Below are 14948 nucleotides of genomic sequence, written 5' to 3' on the forward strand. Positions count from 1 at the left end.
AACTACACTGTTAGTTTCCCCTCTTTGGTTTGAGTCTGATGGGTCCTCTTAGTTTCTCCTCTTACGTCTGGGGCAACTTCATCATTTACTCCCCAGAGTGCTAGGGCTTGCCTGGCCTTGCCTTCTTCTGGAAACAGGTTTTGGTGGGGAGAAAGAAGGATAGAGAGAGTTGGGTGGGCAGAGGGTATGTAGGAGAGGAGAGATATGGCAAGCCAGGCCCTGGGACCAAGACAGACATCTGGAACAAAGCTGGTCTGACTCAGAGGCCACAGCTGCTGAGTGAGGGGCCCACACTTCCAACCCAGACACATCCTTACCCTGTATCTGGCATCTTGCCCTGGCCCTGACCCCTGCTTTCTTTTTGAGCCGCTGCCTTCACCTGTCAAATGGGGGAGGTGAGAGTCGATGTGCTACAGTGGGAGACTGACCCCTTGGTGACCACAATCAGGTCACATCCCTCTCCAGGGAAGTGCAATTCTGAGACAGGTCCGATCTGGTGGGGCACAGGTGAGGGTAGTGGGTGGCAGAGTCACACCTGTCATTCCTGCCCCGCTTGGCCTCTCCACAGCCAGCAGGACCTATTCCGTGTGCTGAAGGCCTACACACTGTACCGACCTGAGGAGGGCTACTGCCAGGCCCAGGCGCCCATCGCCGCCGTCCTGCTCATGCACATGCCTGCTGAGGTACCACCAGGCCTCGGGCGGGCAAGCGGCTGGCGGGCAGGGAACAGCCAGCAGCAAGGCCTCACGTCTCTTTTGCCCACAGCAAGCCTTCTGGTGCCTGGTGCAGATCTGTGAGAAGTACCTGCCCGGCTACTACAGTGAGAAACTGGTGAGTACTTGCTGGGCCTGGGCCCTGGCCTCAGACCCGCCCCAGCCTGGATGCCCTTTGTCTAGGCCTTAACTCTCTAAGCCATTCCTGTCCCCGCTTAAGTCCTTCCCAGCCTTCTGTTGCTTTCAGGCTGAAGTCCCAAGGCCTGCCAGGGTCAGGGCTCCCAGGCTCCAGCCTCATCAGTCCCACACTCCCTCCGTTGCTGCCTCCAGCCGCAAGGCTGTTGGGCAGGATTGCTGTTCCTCCAGTGCACCGAGTTCCTCCCTGCCTCGGCCTTGTCATAGGCTTAAACCTCTGCCCCTTTCCTTCCACTTCTAACTCTACTTTTCCCTCAGCTTTCAGCCCTCCGGAGCTGTCCTTGACTCTGACAGGTGGCACCTCCGGCACACGCTCCCCCAGTGTTCCTGTTCCTGCCATGTTCTGGTCACTCAGCCCCCTCCCTCTTCCCTCCCTCTGGTCTCATTGCTTCTGTAATTCATGTCTGTCTGGCCCTCTGCACGACATGCCCCATGAGGGGGACTTAGCTGTGTCTGGTTGGCTCATTGTTGTATCCCAGCACCCAGCATGAGCTTGACACCCTGCAACATTAGCCGCCTGAGGAACGAATGGATGCCTGCCTGGAGCTGGGGCCGGGCGTAGTTCCCGCCCTGGCTGCTGTGGGCCCATGGTTATGGCCCTGTGGCTTCACTGTCCCCCCAGGAGGCCATCCAGCTGGATGGGGAGATCCTCTTCTCGCTGCTACAGAAGGTGTCTCCCGTGGCCCACAAGCACCTCAGCCAGCAGAAGATCGACCCGCTGCTCTACATGACAGAGTGGTTCATGTGTGCCTTCTCGCGCACCTTGCCCTGGAGCTCCGTGCTGCGTGTCTGGGACATGTTTTTCTGCGAAGGTACTGGGCTGGGCTCAGGGGAGCACCCTTGCCCCCAGCCCAGCCCACAGGAGGCCTCTGTTTCCAGAGAAACTCTCTAAAGGACCCCTTGCACTCATTGCCCGCTTCCCCCATGCAGGAGTCAAGATCATCTTCCGGGTGGGGTTGGTGCTGCTGAAGCACGCACTGGGCTCCCCTGAGAAGCTCAAAGCCTGCCAAGGCCAGTATGAGACCATCGAGCGGTTGCGGAGCCTCAGCCCCAAGATCATGCAGGAGGCCTTCCTGGTCCAGGAGGTACAGCCCACACCTTCCCCTTGCCACCGGGAGGGAGGGGGAGACTTGAGGGCCCTTTGGCGGGGGGCCTGGTAGCCCTCTACCCCTGAGGCCTTGTGCTCAGCAGCCCAGAGCAGTGTGGACAGGCCCCATTCTTCTGTCTGAACAAGAAGAGGGGGAACAGGCCTAGGTTCTAGGGAATAAAAGTAGGTGCAACCCACCACCCGCATCCTCCCTGGCCCTACAACCACGGCCTTGGCTTTCTTTTCTTATTTTTGTGGACCATTTTTAAAGTCTTTATTGAATTTGTTACAATATTGCTTCTGTTTTATATTTTGGTTTTTTGGCCCCGAGGCATGTGGGATCTAGCTTCCCGAGCAGGGAAGCGGTCCCGACCAGGGACCCCCTGCACTGGAAGGCAAAGTTTTAACCACTGACCACCACCAAAGTCCCAGCCTTTTTTTCTTTCTTTTGTGGATTTTTGTCTCTCTGGGGCTGTAATGAGGTGACACATATTTAGGCAAGTGGACTCATGAGCTTTCTCCTCTAAGGCAATGGGTCTCAAGTGCCTGGCTCACCTGGCACTCACTTCTGGGACTTGTGACCACCACAGGGTCCAGACCCGCCACCCTTCCCGTGGTCAGCCTTTAGTGACCAGGGCTTGGGGAGCTGAGGGAGAGCAGGGGCCCAGGCTGGGACGCAGAAAGGGAAGGTTCTTCCTGGTGCCCACCCGCCTGTCATTGCCCCCACAGGTGGTAGAGTTGCCAGTGACAGAGCGTCAGATAGAGCGTGAGCACCTCATCCAGCTGCGGCGCTGGCAGGATACCCGGGGTGAGTTGCAGTGCCACTCTCCACCCAGGCTGCACGGTGCCAAGGCCATCCTGGAGGCAGAGCCAGGCCCGTGGCCCACCCTGCAACCTTCACCGTCCATCCGCCTGCCCCCAGATGCCCCCCTCCCTGGTTCCAAAGGCAAGTACAAGCCGCCCAAGCAGGTCCAGAAGGAGCAACGGAAGCAGGCGAAGGCGAGTGGGCAGTGGGACAAGCCCCCGACCCCAAGTCAAGCCAAGGTGGCAGCTGCTGCGGGAGACGCATGTCCCCCACGGGATGTGCACCCAAAGGACCCGGTCTACCAGGACCCCCAAGACTCAGCTCCCCAGGACTCAGCCTACCACTGCTCCCAGGAGAGCCTGACGTCCCAGGAGAGTGAGGACACCTACTTGTAACCCTGGCAGCTCAGGCCCCTGGGCTGGGGTCTCCACACACCTACACGGTTCACGGACTGACACTCCAGGGCTTGCCCACTCTCTGAGGGCCTGGCTGCCTGGCCCCTGGGCGGCAGAGAGTCTAGCTGGCCCAGCACAGATTCTGCCTGAGCCTCCTTATTTATTTTCTCCAGAGTGGAGCTCGGGCCGGCCCAGCTGGGGCAGGCAGAAGTGAGGGCCGATGGGTGGGGCCTCACTCAGCACCCGCCTCCTGAGGGGATGCTCCCCAGGGCTAGGGCACTGACGTGAGGGGAAAGGGAGGGGAAAAGGGTGGGGTGCTCTTTGTGTAAAATAGAAACATGGTTTTGTACAGAAATAAAACAACGCTTGTATAGAGAGCTGCTGTGCAGCTAGGGACTGGGAAGGGGGTGCCAACCCTGGTGCTCAGCATCTCTTCTGCACACCCTCCAGAGCCCCCCATCCTGGTCACAGCCCAGCACTAGAACCTCTCTGAGAAGTACCTTTGCCAGAGGAGATGCCAGGTCTAGGGCCAGCCCTTATTCCTGGCCCCTGTATCCCCTTACTCCATCCCCTCTGCCCCATGGCCACCATCTGCCATGGATGAGGGAGGGTCACCAGTGCTGGGGCAAAGCAGGGCCTGCTCCCAGGCTTTGATGCCTACCCATCACAGAAGGGGAGGGGCTCCTTAAGGAGGTCCTTTCAGGGTCTTCCTCCTCCAAGGGCTGGCCTGGATGCCACTTCGGGCCCCAGTAAGGTACTGAGTGCTCATTCTGGTCAGGTGCTGGTGCCAAGGGTGGGTGATCATGAATGCCCTCACATGCTCAGCCCAGGCCTCCATCAAAGTTAGAGGGGTGCGGGGCGAAATCTGGATCTGTGATAAAAGGTCGCCTGCCATTTACTGAGCACTTATAATATGCCTGGCTGCACTGGTTGTGTCACGTGTTTGATCAGGTAGGCTTTATTATTATCCCCATTTTACAGATGAGGAAACAGAGGAGCTGAGTGGGAAAGATGAAGCTGATCCAGATTTGTACCCAGAGCCCCTCACTACCTCTCCTGACTAGGGTGACCGGACTCTGCCATCGAGGACCCATGCAGGCACTGTGGTCACAACTGATGACCAGAAGGGCGAGGACAGGGTGTCCCTGGGAGAGGCCCCCCTTCTGCTGAGGAAGCAGCTTTTCCAGTCAAACAATAGTGGCTGTTCCTGGCAGGCCACCAAGCTGGGCCAGGCCATGGGGGAGGGGGGAGAGAGAGGAGTAGAGCCTCCCTGGGAGCTTTTAGGCATTGCAGGGCCTCAGCCTGGAACATCTTGTTCTGGTACAGCTGGGGATACTGAGGCCTGAGGACGTCAAGGGTCGCATGAACCTGTCAGAGCAAGCGATCCACATCCTACCTCCTACCCCTCACCCCTGTGGCTCCCTACCCCATCTGCACCTGCCATCAACGAGATGAGGGGTTCAGAGGACACTCCCCTCCCCCTGGCCCTCCAGGGGACTGGCCAGGATGTGGTGGCTTCAGTGTTCCACTGGGATCCACCATGCCGGAGAGTCCAGCGGGAAAGGTGCTGCCCCACTTTCATTCGCCTACAGTAGAGGCCCCCGAGCAGGCAGGAGGCCTGCTCAGGCCTGCTGGATCCCAATCAGACCTGAGGCCTGCTTTAACCTGTTTGGTTCAAAGCCTCGCATCTGAGGCCTGCAGACGCTCAGGCCAGACAAGGGCCCCTGGAGCGTGTTCCATCCTGCTAGGAGCCAGCCTAGGTGTGCTGGTGCCTGCTCAGCACTGGGGTTTTCGTAGACCTGAGGAGGCCAGCCCTAATGTTGAAATGAGCCCAAGTTGGCACTATCAAGCCTCAGATCTGGGGTGTCTGCCAGTGCTGGGGGGGCCTGCTTGGGCATGAAGCAAGTTTAGATGTGCTCAGGCCACGTAAGTTCTGCTAATGACTGCAGGCTTAAGTCTCTGCTGAGAGCTGAGTACCCAGTGAGCCCCAGATGCATAGCCCTGTTCCCCCAAAGTTTGAGTTTTGGGCAAGTGTTAGGCCTGGCCACCCTCAGCTCCCTACCCCACAGCATGCTGCTCAGAGGTGGCTGGAGCCCTCCCTTTTCTGAAAGTTGGGTGAGAGGAACAGATGTGGGGGCCACCAAGTCCAGGTTAGGTTTCACCTTGTCAGTCCACTGACAGGGTTCACAAAGCACGGAGGGGTACGTATCAACACCAGTCCTGGACAGCCCTTGCTGGGGGTCTTTTGTCTCCGCCACCCCAGCCAGCTCTGGTGGCCCTGCACCATGCTGAGCCATGAGAGGAAGGAGGGGGAAAGACGCCAGGACACTGTTGGCTGAGAACCACAGGGTCGCCTGGGCTGCACAGTGGACCCCACCCCTCCGTGTTCCACGGATTTGGGGGCAGCGTTCTGTCCCAGCCCAGCCCCGGTTCGTCTTGTGGCCCTCCAAGGCTCAGTGAAATTAATCATAAGATGCGGGCCCAAGGACAGAAATTACCCCAAGCATCCGCTGGCTCCGGACCCCACCGCAGCGGGCGTCCAACGGAAAGGGCGGAGCCCGGAGAGGGGGCGAGGCACGGGCTGGGCCTAGAGGACTCGACGCGGGTGGGGTCAGAGGGTGATTCCCGAGCCACTGACGAGGGGGAGGAGGCAGCAGGGGCGGAGTTCGGCGGGCTGGAAGGAGAGGAGTGTGGCTCCGGCGTTAGAAGGAGGCGTGGCCACCCTGGATTGGCCGCCCGTCCCGCACGGCGTGGCCGTCAGGGAGCTGGCGTAGGTGGCGGCGTGGACTCGGCCGCCCACCGGCTCCTTTAAGCCCCCCGGTACCGCCCCCACCGACCCGCCCCCAGCACGGCCTGGGCCAGGTTGGCAGCGGGGTCGGCTCCGTGCGGGCAGCGATGGAGCTGCACATCCTAGAGCACCGGGTGCGGGTGCTGAGCCTCGCCCGCCCCGGTCTCTGGCTCTACACCCACCCGCTCATCAAGCTGCTCTTCCTGCCCCGCCGAAGCCGGTGCGAGCCCGGGTTCGGGGCACATATGGGGGTGGGCTCCACTGTCGCTTTGGGAAGGGGTCGGGAGATTAGGACCGCCGCGGGGCCAGCGACAGCAGGCGGGGAGAGCCCTCTCTGCCACCCTCCCTCCCCCCGCCCCCGGCCGCCATCCGGCCTGGGCCTACGCTCCCTGGGACCGCCGCCTATCCGGCCCCGTGAGGCCCCCTCCCAGGGCCGGTTAAGGCGCAAACAGCCTGGGATGGTCAATGCTTAACTCCTAGTGGTGTCAGGTGGGGGCATTCCTTCCTGGCGACCGCGGGGAGCTTTTTACAGATGCCTCCCATCGGGTCAGAGGGGCTGGTCTTGGGGGCCCAAGGTCCGACGCTCCGGGACTGTCGCCGCGGGTGAGCCTCTCCTCCTTCCCGGAATGGAGGGGCAGGGGGCTCCTGCAGAGGTCGGGGAGGCGGAAAGGAGTCCGCAGTTCCGGAGATGGGGCACACACCCCACCGTCCTGGGGAGAAAACTGAGGCTTGAGGGGGCAGGGAGGTGCCCGGCGGGGGTCTACCCGCCCCCTCCGCCCCACCCAGGCTGAAGATGCCCCCGCCCCCCAACCAGGTGCAAGTTCTTCAGCCTGACGGAGACCCCCGAGGATTACACGCTCATGGTGGACGAGGAGGGCTTCAAAGGTGGGGGCTGGGCTGGGGAGGGGGAGTAGGGGAAGGAAACTGCGTTCTTTGCCAGATTCTCACCGAATGTTAGGATCCAAGGTCGCAAGAGCTGGGGCCTTGAAGGAGGATGGATCTGGGTTCGAATCCATTTCCACTATTCACTGGCTGTGTGCCCTTGAGCAAGTCACTTCCCCTCTCTGAGCTGTTTGTTTCCGCTTATGTAAAGTGGGTATAGTTACGGTTCTGATCTTATAGGGTCCCACGAGGGCTTTATAATGGGGCTGTGTGTGGAGGACACTTAGCAGCCGCAGGCCAGCAACAGGGCCTCAGTTACAGTTCTGGAGCAAGAATCGGGTTTCTGTGGCTGTTTCACCACCACCCCCATCTGCCTTTGGACTATTTCTCCTTGGACTTCTCTCCCTGGTGTGGGTCACCCCCTCCTGGACTGGTCTGGCGACTCCAGGAGTCTGAGGGTTGGGGAAGGAATGCAGGCAGCCAGCCCAGGGCAGGATCCTGGCCGGCCTCCTAGCTGTGCTTGGGCGATTAGCAGCCCGCCTGGTTGTGGCGCCTGCTCTGGACTGGACGCCAGCCTGGTCCCTCCCTGGTCCCTGGAGCTGACATCTGCCTTTTACTCCTGCCAGCTTGACCCAGCCTGACAGGCCTGGAGCCTCAGGCCAGCCAACTGGGGCTTGGTCCATCCCGCATAGCACCACTTCAGGCCTTAGTTTCCCTATTTGTGCAGCAGAAAAGTCTGGGTCTGCTCAGAGGGAAGGGCGTCCCCCAGCCAACGTGGTCTGCTGGCTCCCCCTGGTGGTGCCATGTGGTATAAGGCATCTGTGATCCCACAGGACACTGTCATCCCATTCTACAGAGGAGGAAACTAAGGCTCAGAGAAGTTAAATCATTTGCCCCAGGTCAGCAAAAAGTAAATGGTGAGGCTGGGATTGGAACCCAGCTCTGTCTGGATTTGGAGCTCCGATCTTAACTGGGAAGTTACAATCCCTGACAGGCCAACACCTGAAGCACCTCTCAGTCCTTGCAGACATGCAGGTCTCAGGAGCAGAACTTGGGGGAGGAAGACAGCTCCAGTCTCCAGACCTGACCTGACCTTGGTAGAACTCTCCAAGGCTCAGACAGGGAAACTGAGGGCAGGGTCCAGCCCTGTAGGCCCTGACTGGGCATGTGCCCCCTGCCCCACAGAGCTGCCCCCATCTGAGTTCCTGCAAGTGGCTGAGGCCACGTGGCTGGTGCTGAACGTGTCATCCCACAGTGGCGCAGCAGTGCAGGCTGCTGGGGTCACCAAGATCGCCCGCTCAGTAATTGCACCGCTGGCCGAGCACCACGTGTCGGTGCTGATGCTGTCCACCTACCAGACAGACTTCATCCTGGTGAGTTTCCTGCAGGTGCTGGTGCGGGGCAGGGTGGGCATGGGTGCCTGGGGACCCATGTGTTGTGCCATCTCCTGTGGCCCAGGTGCGAGAGCAGGACCTGTCCGTGGTGATCCACACGCTGGCCCAGGAGTTCGACATTTATCGAGAGGTGGGCGGGGAGCCTGTGCCCGTTGCCAGGGATGATTCCAGCAACGGCTTTCCCCGTGCCCAGCATGGTGAGGGCCGCCCTCTGACACCCAGGCCTGGGCAGGGGCTCCTCTTCCCACTGGGCCCCTTCCCTTGTGCAGGTGGGTCTGTGGGCTTAGGGAGACCAGCTGACACTGACCCCCTCATAAGATAGGGAGATGGGGCCAGGAAAACTCAGGCAGGTACCTGCATGTAGACCGTGACCCGGCGCCCAGCCCAGGCCTCCTCTCTGGCTGGCCACCAGGGGGCGTCGCAGCCCACAGTCGCCCTTTCACCTGCCACCACCTTGTCCCTCCGGAGCAGGGCCCAGCCCCACGGTCCATCCCATCCAGAGCCCAGAGAACCGTTTCTGTGTCCTCACGCTGGACCCTGAGACGCTGCCAGCCATCGCCACCACCCTCATTGATGTCCTCTTCTATTCACACAGGTGGGCCTTGTTTGCGTTTGTCTCTTTGTCCTCATATCTTGTTCCCCGTGCTCTTTCCCACCACCTTCCACCCATCCCTTGGTTCTGCGGATTCTGTGCCCTGTTCTGTATCTGGGGTTCCTGGCAGCCTGCGATGCACATGTGTCGTGCACTGAGGTTCAGGCAAGGTCCTGATGCCGCAGCTGGAGCCCTCCCCTCTGGTGTGGGCAGAGCCACCCCTGAGCTGTGCCCTGGCAGGCCCTCCGGCCCTGGGTTCTGTGTCTTTGGCACAAGCAGGGTTCATCATCTTCCCCCATCCCCACCTACACCAGCAGGAGGTCAGGGTGCTTGGAAGGGGAGAAAGTGGCCCAGGGACAGGAGGGTCTGCCCAGGGCCAGTTGTGCCAGTCCCTTCCCAGGTGTGGAGGCCAACAGGGAGGTGGAGTGGACAGAGCACCTGAGCCTACTCTCCCTCCCCAGTCCCCCTAAGGAGGCAGCCTCCGGTGGTCCTGGATCCAGCTCCATCACCTTCTTTGCTTTCTCCCTCATTGAGGGCTACATCTCCATTGTCATGGATGCTGAAACGCAGAAAAAGTATGTGACCCCTGACCCTAGGTGGGACATAGGCCCTAAGTCAGCCCCAGGGAGGGAGGGGGTAGAGCGGCAGACTCCGAGGTCACCAGGCTGACCTGCCCAGGGAGCTCATAGTGGGGCAAGGAGGGGACAGGGGTGCCCTGCCCACTGCCCACCTGCCTCCCCAGGTTCCCCAGTGACCTGCTGCTGACCAGCTCCTCAGGGGAGCTGTGGAGGATGGTGCGCATCGGCGGACAGCCCCTGGGCTTTGGTGAGGGCTGCACCTCATGTGTCGGGGGCTTGGGAAGGGCTGGGGGTGGGGGTGGGGATCAGGGCGATCCACATGGACCTCTCCTCAACCCTCAGATGAGTGTGGGATTGTGGCCCAGATCGCAGGTCCCCTGGCTGCGGCCGACATCTCCGCCTACTACATCAGTACCTTCAACTTCGACCATGCCCTGGTGAGCGCTGCTGGCTGGGGCCAGGGCCCCTGGAGGGACGTTGAGGGGGTGGGGTGGCAGGAGGTGGCCCCAGCCGGCCCAGGAAGTTGGGCAGCCCTGACCCCTCCCTCTGTCCACCTGCCTGCAGGTTCCTGAGGATGGCATTGGCAGTGTCATCAAGGTCCTCCAGCATCGGCAGGAGGGTCTGGGCTCCTGAGGCCCTGAGGGGAACAGCAGCCTCCAGGCTCTCCCCTTGTCCTCAAGCTTCCAGAGACTTCTCAAAGCTTTTTATTCAAGCTCTGGGATGTTCCTGTCGGGGGACTCCTCCTTCCGCTCTGTGTATGTAAGCTGCGTGCAGACACTGGCTCTCACGTGGACACGCGTGTCTGCCCATTGCAGGGGAACACGGTGCTCAGGGCTTCCTCCAGGAAGCCCCTCAACCCATCACTCCCTGCGGGGCCTCGGCATTTGCACATTCCCTGCCTGAGGCCAGAGCCTTCCCCCTCTTAGCGTCCTGGGTGGGCCGGCTGCTCCCCAGAAGGCCTGATCTCCCTTCTGCCTCTGGCTCTGTTGCCTTTCCTGGCCAAGTGAATTCTGACAGTGCCTTCCCTTCCTGGGGCCTCCAAAAAAAGTATTTTTACATCTCTATCTCTCTTCTTTTTTAATCAACTTGTTAATAAAGAGCTTGTAGTGAGTAGGCCAGGCTGTGGTCCTTGGGGTTGTCCAGGCCTTGGCCATGCCTGCCCCACAGCTCCCCAGGGCCCCTCTGCCTGAGGTCCTGGACTCTCCCCGCTCTGCCGGCTCCGGGCCTCACCTCCCTCAGTTCTCACCTCAAGAGCGTAGATGAGCTATTGCTGTTCTCCAGACAAAGGACCTATGCGCTGGGAGGTGGAGTGACTTAGCCAGGGTCACGTGATTCCTGTCCAGGGCTGCCTGGCTCTGAGGTCCAGGCTTTCTCTTCATTACTTGCTGCTTCTGAACAGCCCAGAAGGTTCAGAACAGGGAAGAGACTCCCAGACCCTCCTGCCTGGGGGTCCCCCAGCCTCCCTGGACCTTGGGTGTGGCTGGCCTGTTGCAGAATCCCCTCAAGGAGGGGAGCCCTAAAGCACCTCTCCTTCAGGCTCCTGCCTGCTTTCTTTTGGACCACGCCTGAGTTCTTTCTGTCCCTCACGGGAGCAGTCAGTTCTTGCAACCAGGGCTCTCCTGGAGCAGGGGTGGGAGGGGGCCAGTCAGAGTGTGCACCTGGGAGTCTGTACACTGGGCTTCCCCTGGCTGGGGGGACAGGACAGGGGCCTGGAGGCCACCTGGAGCCCCCTCTCCCCTCAATGGCTGCACGCTGGGGCCAGAGGCTCTGCACATCTGGGCCGGGGTTTCCTGTCACAGAGGGGCCACCTCCCTGCTCTGTGAGTTGGGATTCCGATGGGGCCCCACAGATGTGCTGGGGAGGTTATCGGGTACCCTCAGCCCAGACCCGCCCGCGCTCAGGAAGGGAAGAAGGGTGTGACTTCAGCGTACTCAGAGGTCGTGGTGGCTCCCCAGAAAAGCCAGAACGGGTCCAGACCTCTGGCAGTGCGCCCACCCTGCCCCTGGGAACCTGGGGGCTGAAGATCAGAGGAGCAGGGAGCGCAGCCCAGCCCGGTGAGTGGCGGTCGGGCGCCCTGGGCCAGCCCCTTCCCCTTGGCCTCCGTTTCCCCGAGTGCATTGAGACCTAGGAGGCAACTCCCTCAGGATCCTATACCCTTGGACCCTGGGAAGGGGGTGTTTGTTTGTAGTTTGTCTTTGGGTTGGGGAGGGTCCTGCTTCTCTCCCTGGAGGGGCCGCCCTGGGTCTTGGCTCGAGGGATGTCCTGGGCTGAGATGGGGATTTTAGAACCAGAATTCTTGGGGCTGCCTGACCTGTAGCTAGAGCGCTCCTGGCCGCACGTCCAGCTCTGGGGGTCTGTCCATCTGTCTGTCAGTTTGTGAGTCACTGCCTGATTTGGGTGTTTCTGTCATCCCAGTTTTCCAAGTGTGTGAGGTCTCACCTGGTCCCCCACACTGGGTCCTAACCTGGCAATGGTTAGATCTTGCGGCTGCCCGTGGGATTGGGCTGGGTGCGAGGCCACAGGCCTGCCCCGGTGGGCTGGTACAACTCAGGCCCAGGCCTAGAGGCCAGCATGTCCACCTGCGTCTCCACCACACGCATGCAATTGTGTGTGGAATTGTTAGCTCCCAGGGCATTAGGGTCCTTGGGGGTCACTGGGCCGGCTCTCGGCCTTCTTGGCAGGTTACAGATGGGGAGACCTGCTCAGGGAGTGCAGGAGACTGAGACCTCCCTGGGGTTGGGGCACAGGGCTTGGGGCACAGGGCTTGGGAAGTGCCTGGAGAACACAGCTTCTCTGGGAAGGGGATATGACCCTGGCCTTCTCGCACAGCTGATGCGCTGGGTGCTGTCTGACAGGTAGGTCTTGAGCTGTCCTGGGCCAGGGGAGGGGGACTCGCAGAACCACTTCCTTGTCCACCCAGGCTCCAGAGAATTCTAGGGAAAAGGAAGTCGGTCTGGTCAGCCCAGGCCTCGGGTTGGGTCATTTATAACTGAGGTTGGGGGCGCTTGCTGGCTCACCTGGAGCCCCAGTCCACCTGTCTGCCTCAGCGCGGCCACTCCTGAGCATGAGGCCGAGGACCACGGAGCCTAAGCGCTTGTTCTCAGAAAGATGCAGCCCATGCCCGGGGAGGGCCCTGCCCGCAGCCCCTCAGCCCCACGTCCGGCATCTGCAGGGTGGGGGGCTGTTGGGTGGGTGGGGACGGGAGATGAGCAAACCTCAGGCGTGAAGAGTCCCAGGCTCATTTCTGCCCTTTCTGATCTCCATGCTCATACAGAAGAAGTGACCTCTTCAGCCCTCCTTGAAGGCATTTGAGCAGAAATTCAGGGTTTAAGGTTTTCACCCCCACCCCAGCTGGGTAGGGCCGTGAGGTCCCACGCTCACCAAGTTGCTCCAGAGCGGGGTTATTTTCCTGCGTAGAGGGGAGAATAAGGCCACGCCCTCTCCATGTTCTACCTGGTCCCACCGGGTGGGACTGGTCCAAGCAGGAGGAAGGAGGGGCAGCTGTCTGCAGCTGACTGACTGTGAGCCCAGGGAAGCTGCTTCCCCATCCGTATGTGGGAGAGGGGAGCGGTGTGTTCCATTAATTCATGTATTCAACACACGCTCTCATTATCCCCCTTTTACAGAGGGGAAACGAAGCACTTCACAGAGGGGTGAAGTGACTTAACCAAGGTCGCACAGCTGGGCATGGCAGAACCATTATTCACAAAGAAGGTCAATAGTGCCCCTAGGGGCCTGGGGAGGTTCCCTGGGGGAAGGGATATTTTAGCTGAACCCTGAGGGACCGGGAGGATTTTGCAAGATCCCTCTCAATCCCAGCTGTCTGCGTTGGTGACTGAGTGTCTACCGCTGGTGGCAATGGGTGCGTGGCAATGGGTGTGTCGGCGGGCACGTGAGGCATAGCCCTGCCTCCTCCCTGACCCTGGGCTGGGCTGGGTGAGCCCGTTGGGCAGCAGGCGGGGTTTGTGTCTCACTTTCCCAGGCAGGCCCAGGTGCTGGGGTTCCCGAGCCAGGGGTATCTTAAATGGGGGTGCCCAGAGCTCCCTTCCCAGGGGGTTGGTCACGGTGCCACATGGATGGGTGTGCTGCACTGGTGTGTGCATTCACAGTGTGCAGGCCTTCATGGGCATCTACAGGCAAGTCTGTTTTGGCCAGAAAGTGTGTGTATGTGTGTCTGTCTACACGTGTGTCTCAGTGTCCGTGTGTCTCAGTGTCCATGTGTCCTTGTACTTATGGCTCCATGTCGGAGGTCTGGATGTCTGTGGTTGTGCATGCATCTAATTTCTTATAAACATCAGCTGTGTGCCTGGCTCCGTGTCTGCATGTGTCCTGTGTATGTGTGGCTGGTGTGTGCATCTATGCCTGTGTGTGAGCATTTGTGGCATGTATTTCTGTGTGTCTGTTTTTGTCTGTGGCTGGGGCAGTTTTTCTATGTCCACGTGTGCGTGCACACGTCTGCATCTTTTGTTTTCACATTCACACCTGTGCCCGTGTACACCCTCTTGTCCACTTTCCTTCTGGGGACCCACTTCCCTCAGGGCCCCCTGCTCTCCCTCTCCCTGATAGCAGAAGGCCCAGCTCCCTGCCGTCCCCTGGGGAGTGGTGGGCTGTGCTGCCCAGCCCCCCAAGCCCTACCTCTTCACCACTGCCCTCCGCCCCTGGCCGCCTTCCCCCCAGCCTCTCCCGTCTCCCTCTTCCCTCTCTGCCCACTTCTCTGTTCCTCTTCTGTCTACAGCCCAAAGGGAGCCTAGCCCTGCTTTCTGTCCCCCTGTGCATATGCCCCTCAGCCTGAGCTCTCTGCAGTGACCCAGCCCCAGTGCCCTCTGCAGCCCAGCACCCCCCATTTCCCAGGGTCCTGAGTCAGCCCACGGTTGTCCTTGCCTGTGTGGCCACCCCAGACCTCCCGCTGGTCTCCCTGCTTGGGTCTCCCTCTCCTCTGGCTGCAGAAGCATATTTTCCCCAGCACTAGTGTGCTCCCTCCCTCCCCTGTCTCCAGCCTTCCGCAGCCCCCCTGCTCTGTCTTTGAGACCAGCACCCCCACCCCCACCCCACCCCTGGCCCCCCTCCCCCTCCAGTGTCTCACCTATGCTTGCTCTCTCCTCACACCAGGAGCCTCCACTCCAGGCAGCTTCCAGGCCCTGTCCTGAGCTGGCATACCCTGGCCTTTTAAATTTAGGTGTGCCTTTTCTAAGTTGACAAGAGCCCATGCACAGGGACTTCCCTGGTGGCGCAGTGGTTAAGAATCCTCCTGCCAGTGCAGGGGACACACGTTCGAGCCCTGGTCCGGGAAGATCCCACATGCTGTGGAGCAACTAAGCCCGTGTACCACAACTACTGAGCCTGTGCTCTAGAGCCCGTGAGCCATAACTACTGAGCCCGTGTGCCGCAACTACTGAAGCCCGTGTGCCTAGAGCCCATGCTCTGCAACAAGAGAAGCCACTGCAACGAGAAGCCCACGCACCACAACGAAGAGTAGCCCCCCCGGCTGCAACTAGAGAGAGCCCGTGTGCAGCAACGAA

At 60.5% G+C, this 14948-nt stretch overlaps 2 protein-coding genes across 6 annotated transcripts in view; both read left to right on the forward strand.

Moving 5' to 3' along the window:
- TBC1D10A (TBC1 domain family member 10A) overlaps window positions 1-3572 on the forward strand; it is a 30191-nt gene extending 26619 nt beyond the window's left edge. The window contains exons 5-10 of one of the 2 annotated variants that reach the window (XM_027124322.1): window positions 569-683; window positions 766-831; window positions 1531-1720; window positions 1839-1993; window positions 2725-2803; window positions 2918-3566. In XM_027124322.1, coding sequence (XP_026980123.1) covers window positions 569-683; window positions 766-831; window positions 1531-1720; window positions 1839-1993; window positions 2725-2803; window positions 2918-3195 — 883 coding nt within the window. In that variant the 3' untranslated portion in view covers window positions 3196-3566. Of the gene's footprint in view, window positions 1-568; window positions 684-765; window positions 832-1530; window positions 1721-1838; window positions 1994-2724 lie in introns of both variants that reach the window. The other variant, XM_027124321.1, reaches the window with a different exon arrangement.
- Window positions 3573-3693: 121 nt separating this feature from the next.
- On the forward strand, window positions 3694-10540 carry CASTOR1 (cytosolic arginine sensor for mTORC1 subunit 1). Of its 4 annotated transcripts, none has more exons than XM_027124323.1 (10): window positions 3694-6203; window positions 6464-6586; window positions 6798-6868; window positions 8051-8238; window positions 8324-8456; window positions 8731-8854; window positions 9313-9426; window positions 9594-9676; window positions 9772-9866; window positions 9994-10540. In XM_027124323.1, the coding sequence occupies exons 1-10, from the start codon at window positions 6091-6093 to the stop codon at window positions 10060-10062; spliced, it is 1113 nt and encodes a 370-aa protein (XP_026980124.1). In that variant the 5' UTR covers window positions 3694-6090; the 3' UTR covers window positions 10063-10540. The 4 variants fall into 4 exon arrangements, with proteins under 4 accessions (XP_026980124.1, XP_026980125.1, XP_026980127.1 ...); XM_027124324.1 differs by having other exon boundaries at window positions 6473-6586; XM_027124326.1 differs by lacking the exon at window positions 6464-6586.
- Window positions 10541-14948: the final 4408 nt, after the last annotated feature.

This window comes from Aethalodelphis obliquidens, unplaced genomic scaffold (genome assembly GCF_003676395.1).
Source record: "Aethalodelphis obliquidens isolate GAN/ISIS:26980383/991018 unplaced genomic scaffold, ASM367639v1 scaffold28, whole genome shotgun sequence".
Classification (NCBI taxonomy): Eukaryota; Metazoa; Chordata; class Mammalia; order Artiodactyla; family Delphinidae; genus Aethalodelphis; species Aethalodelphis obliquidens.

Coding starts and splice junctions, on each gene's coding strand:
- CASTOR1 (XM_027124323.1), top strand. CDS start 6,091: ATGGAGCTGCACATCCTAGAGCACCGGGTGCGGGTGCTGAGCCTCGCC. Junction 8,855..9,312: donor GTCCTCTTCTATTCACACAG/GTGGGCCTTGTT, acceptor CTCCCTCCCCAG/TCCCCCTAAGGAGGCAGCCT. Junction 9,427..9,593: donor GATGCTGAAACGCAGAAAAA/GTATGTGACCCC, acceptor CTGCCTCCCCAG/GTTCCCCAGTGACCTGCTGC.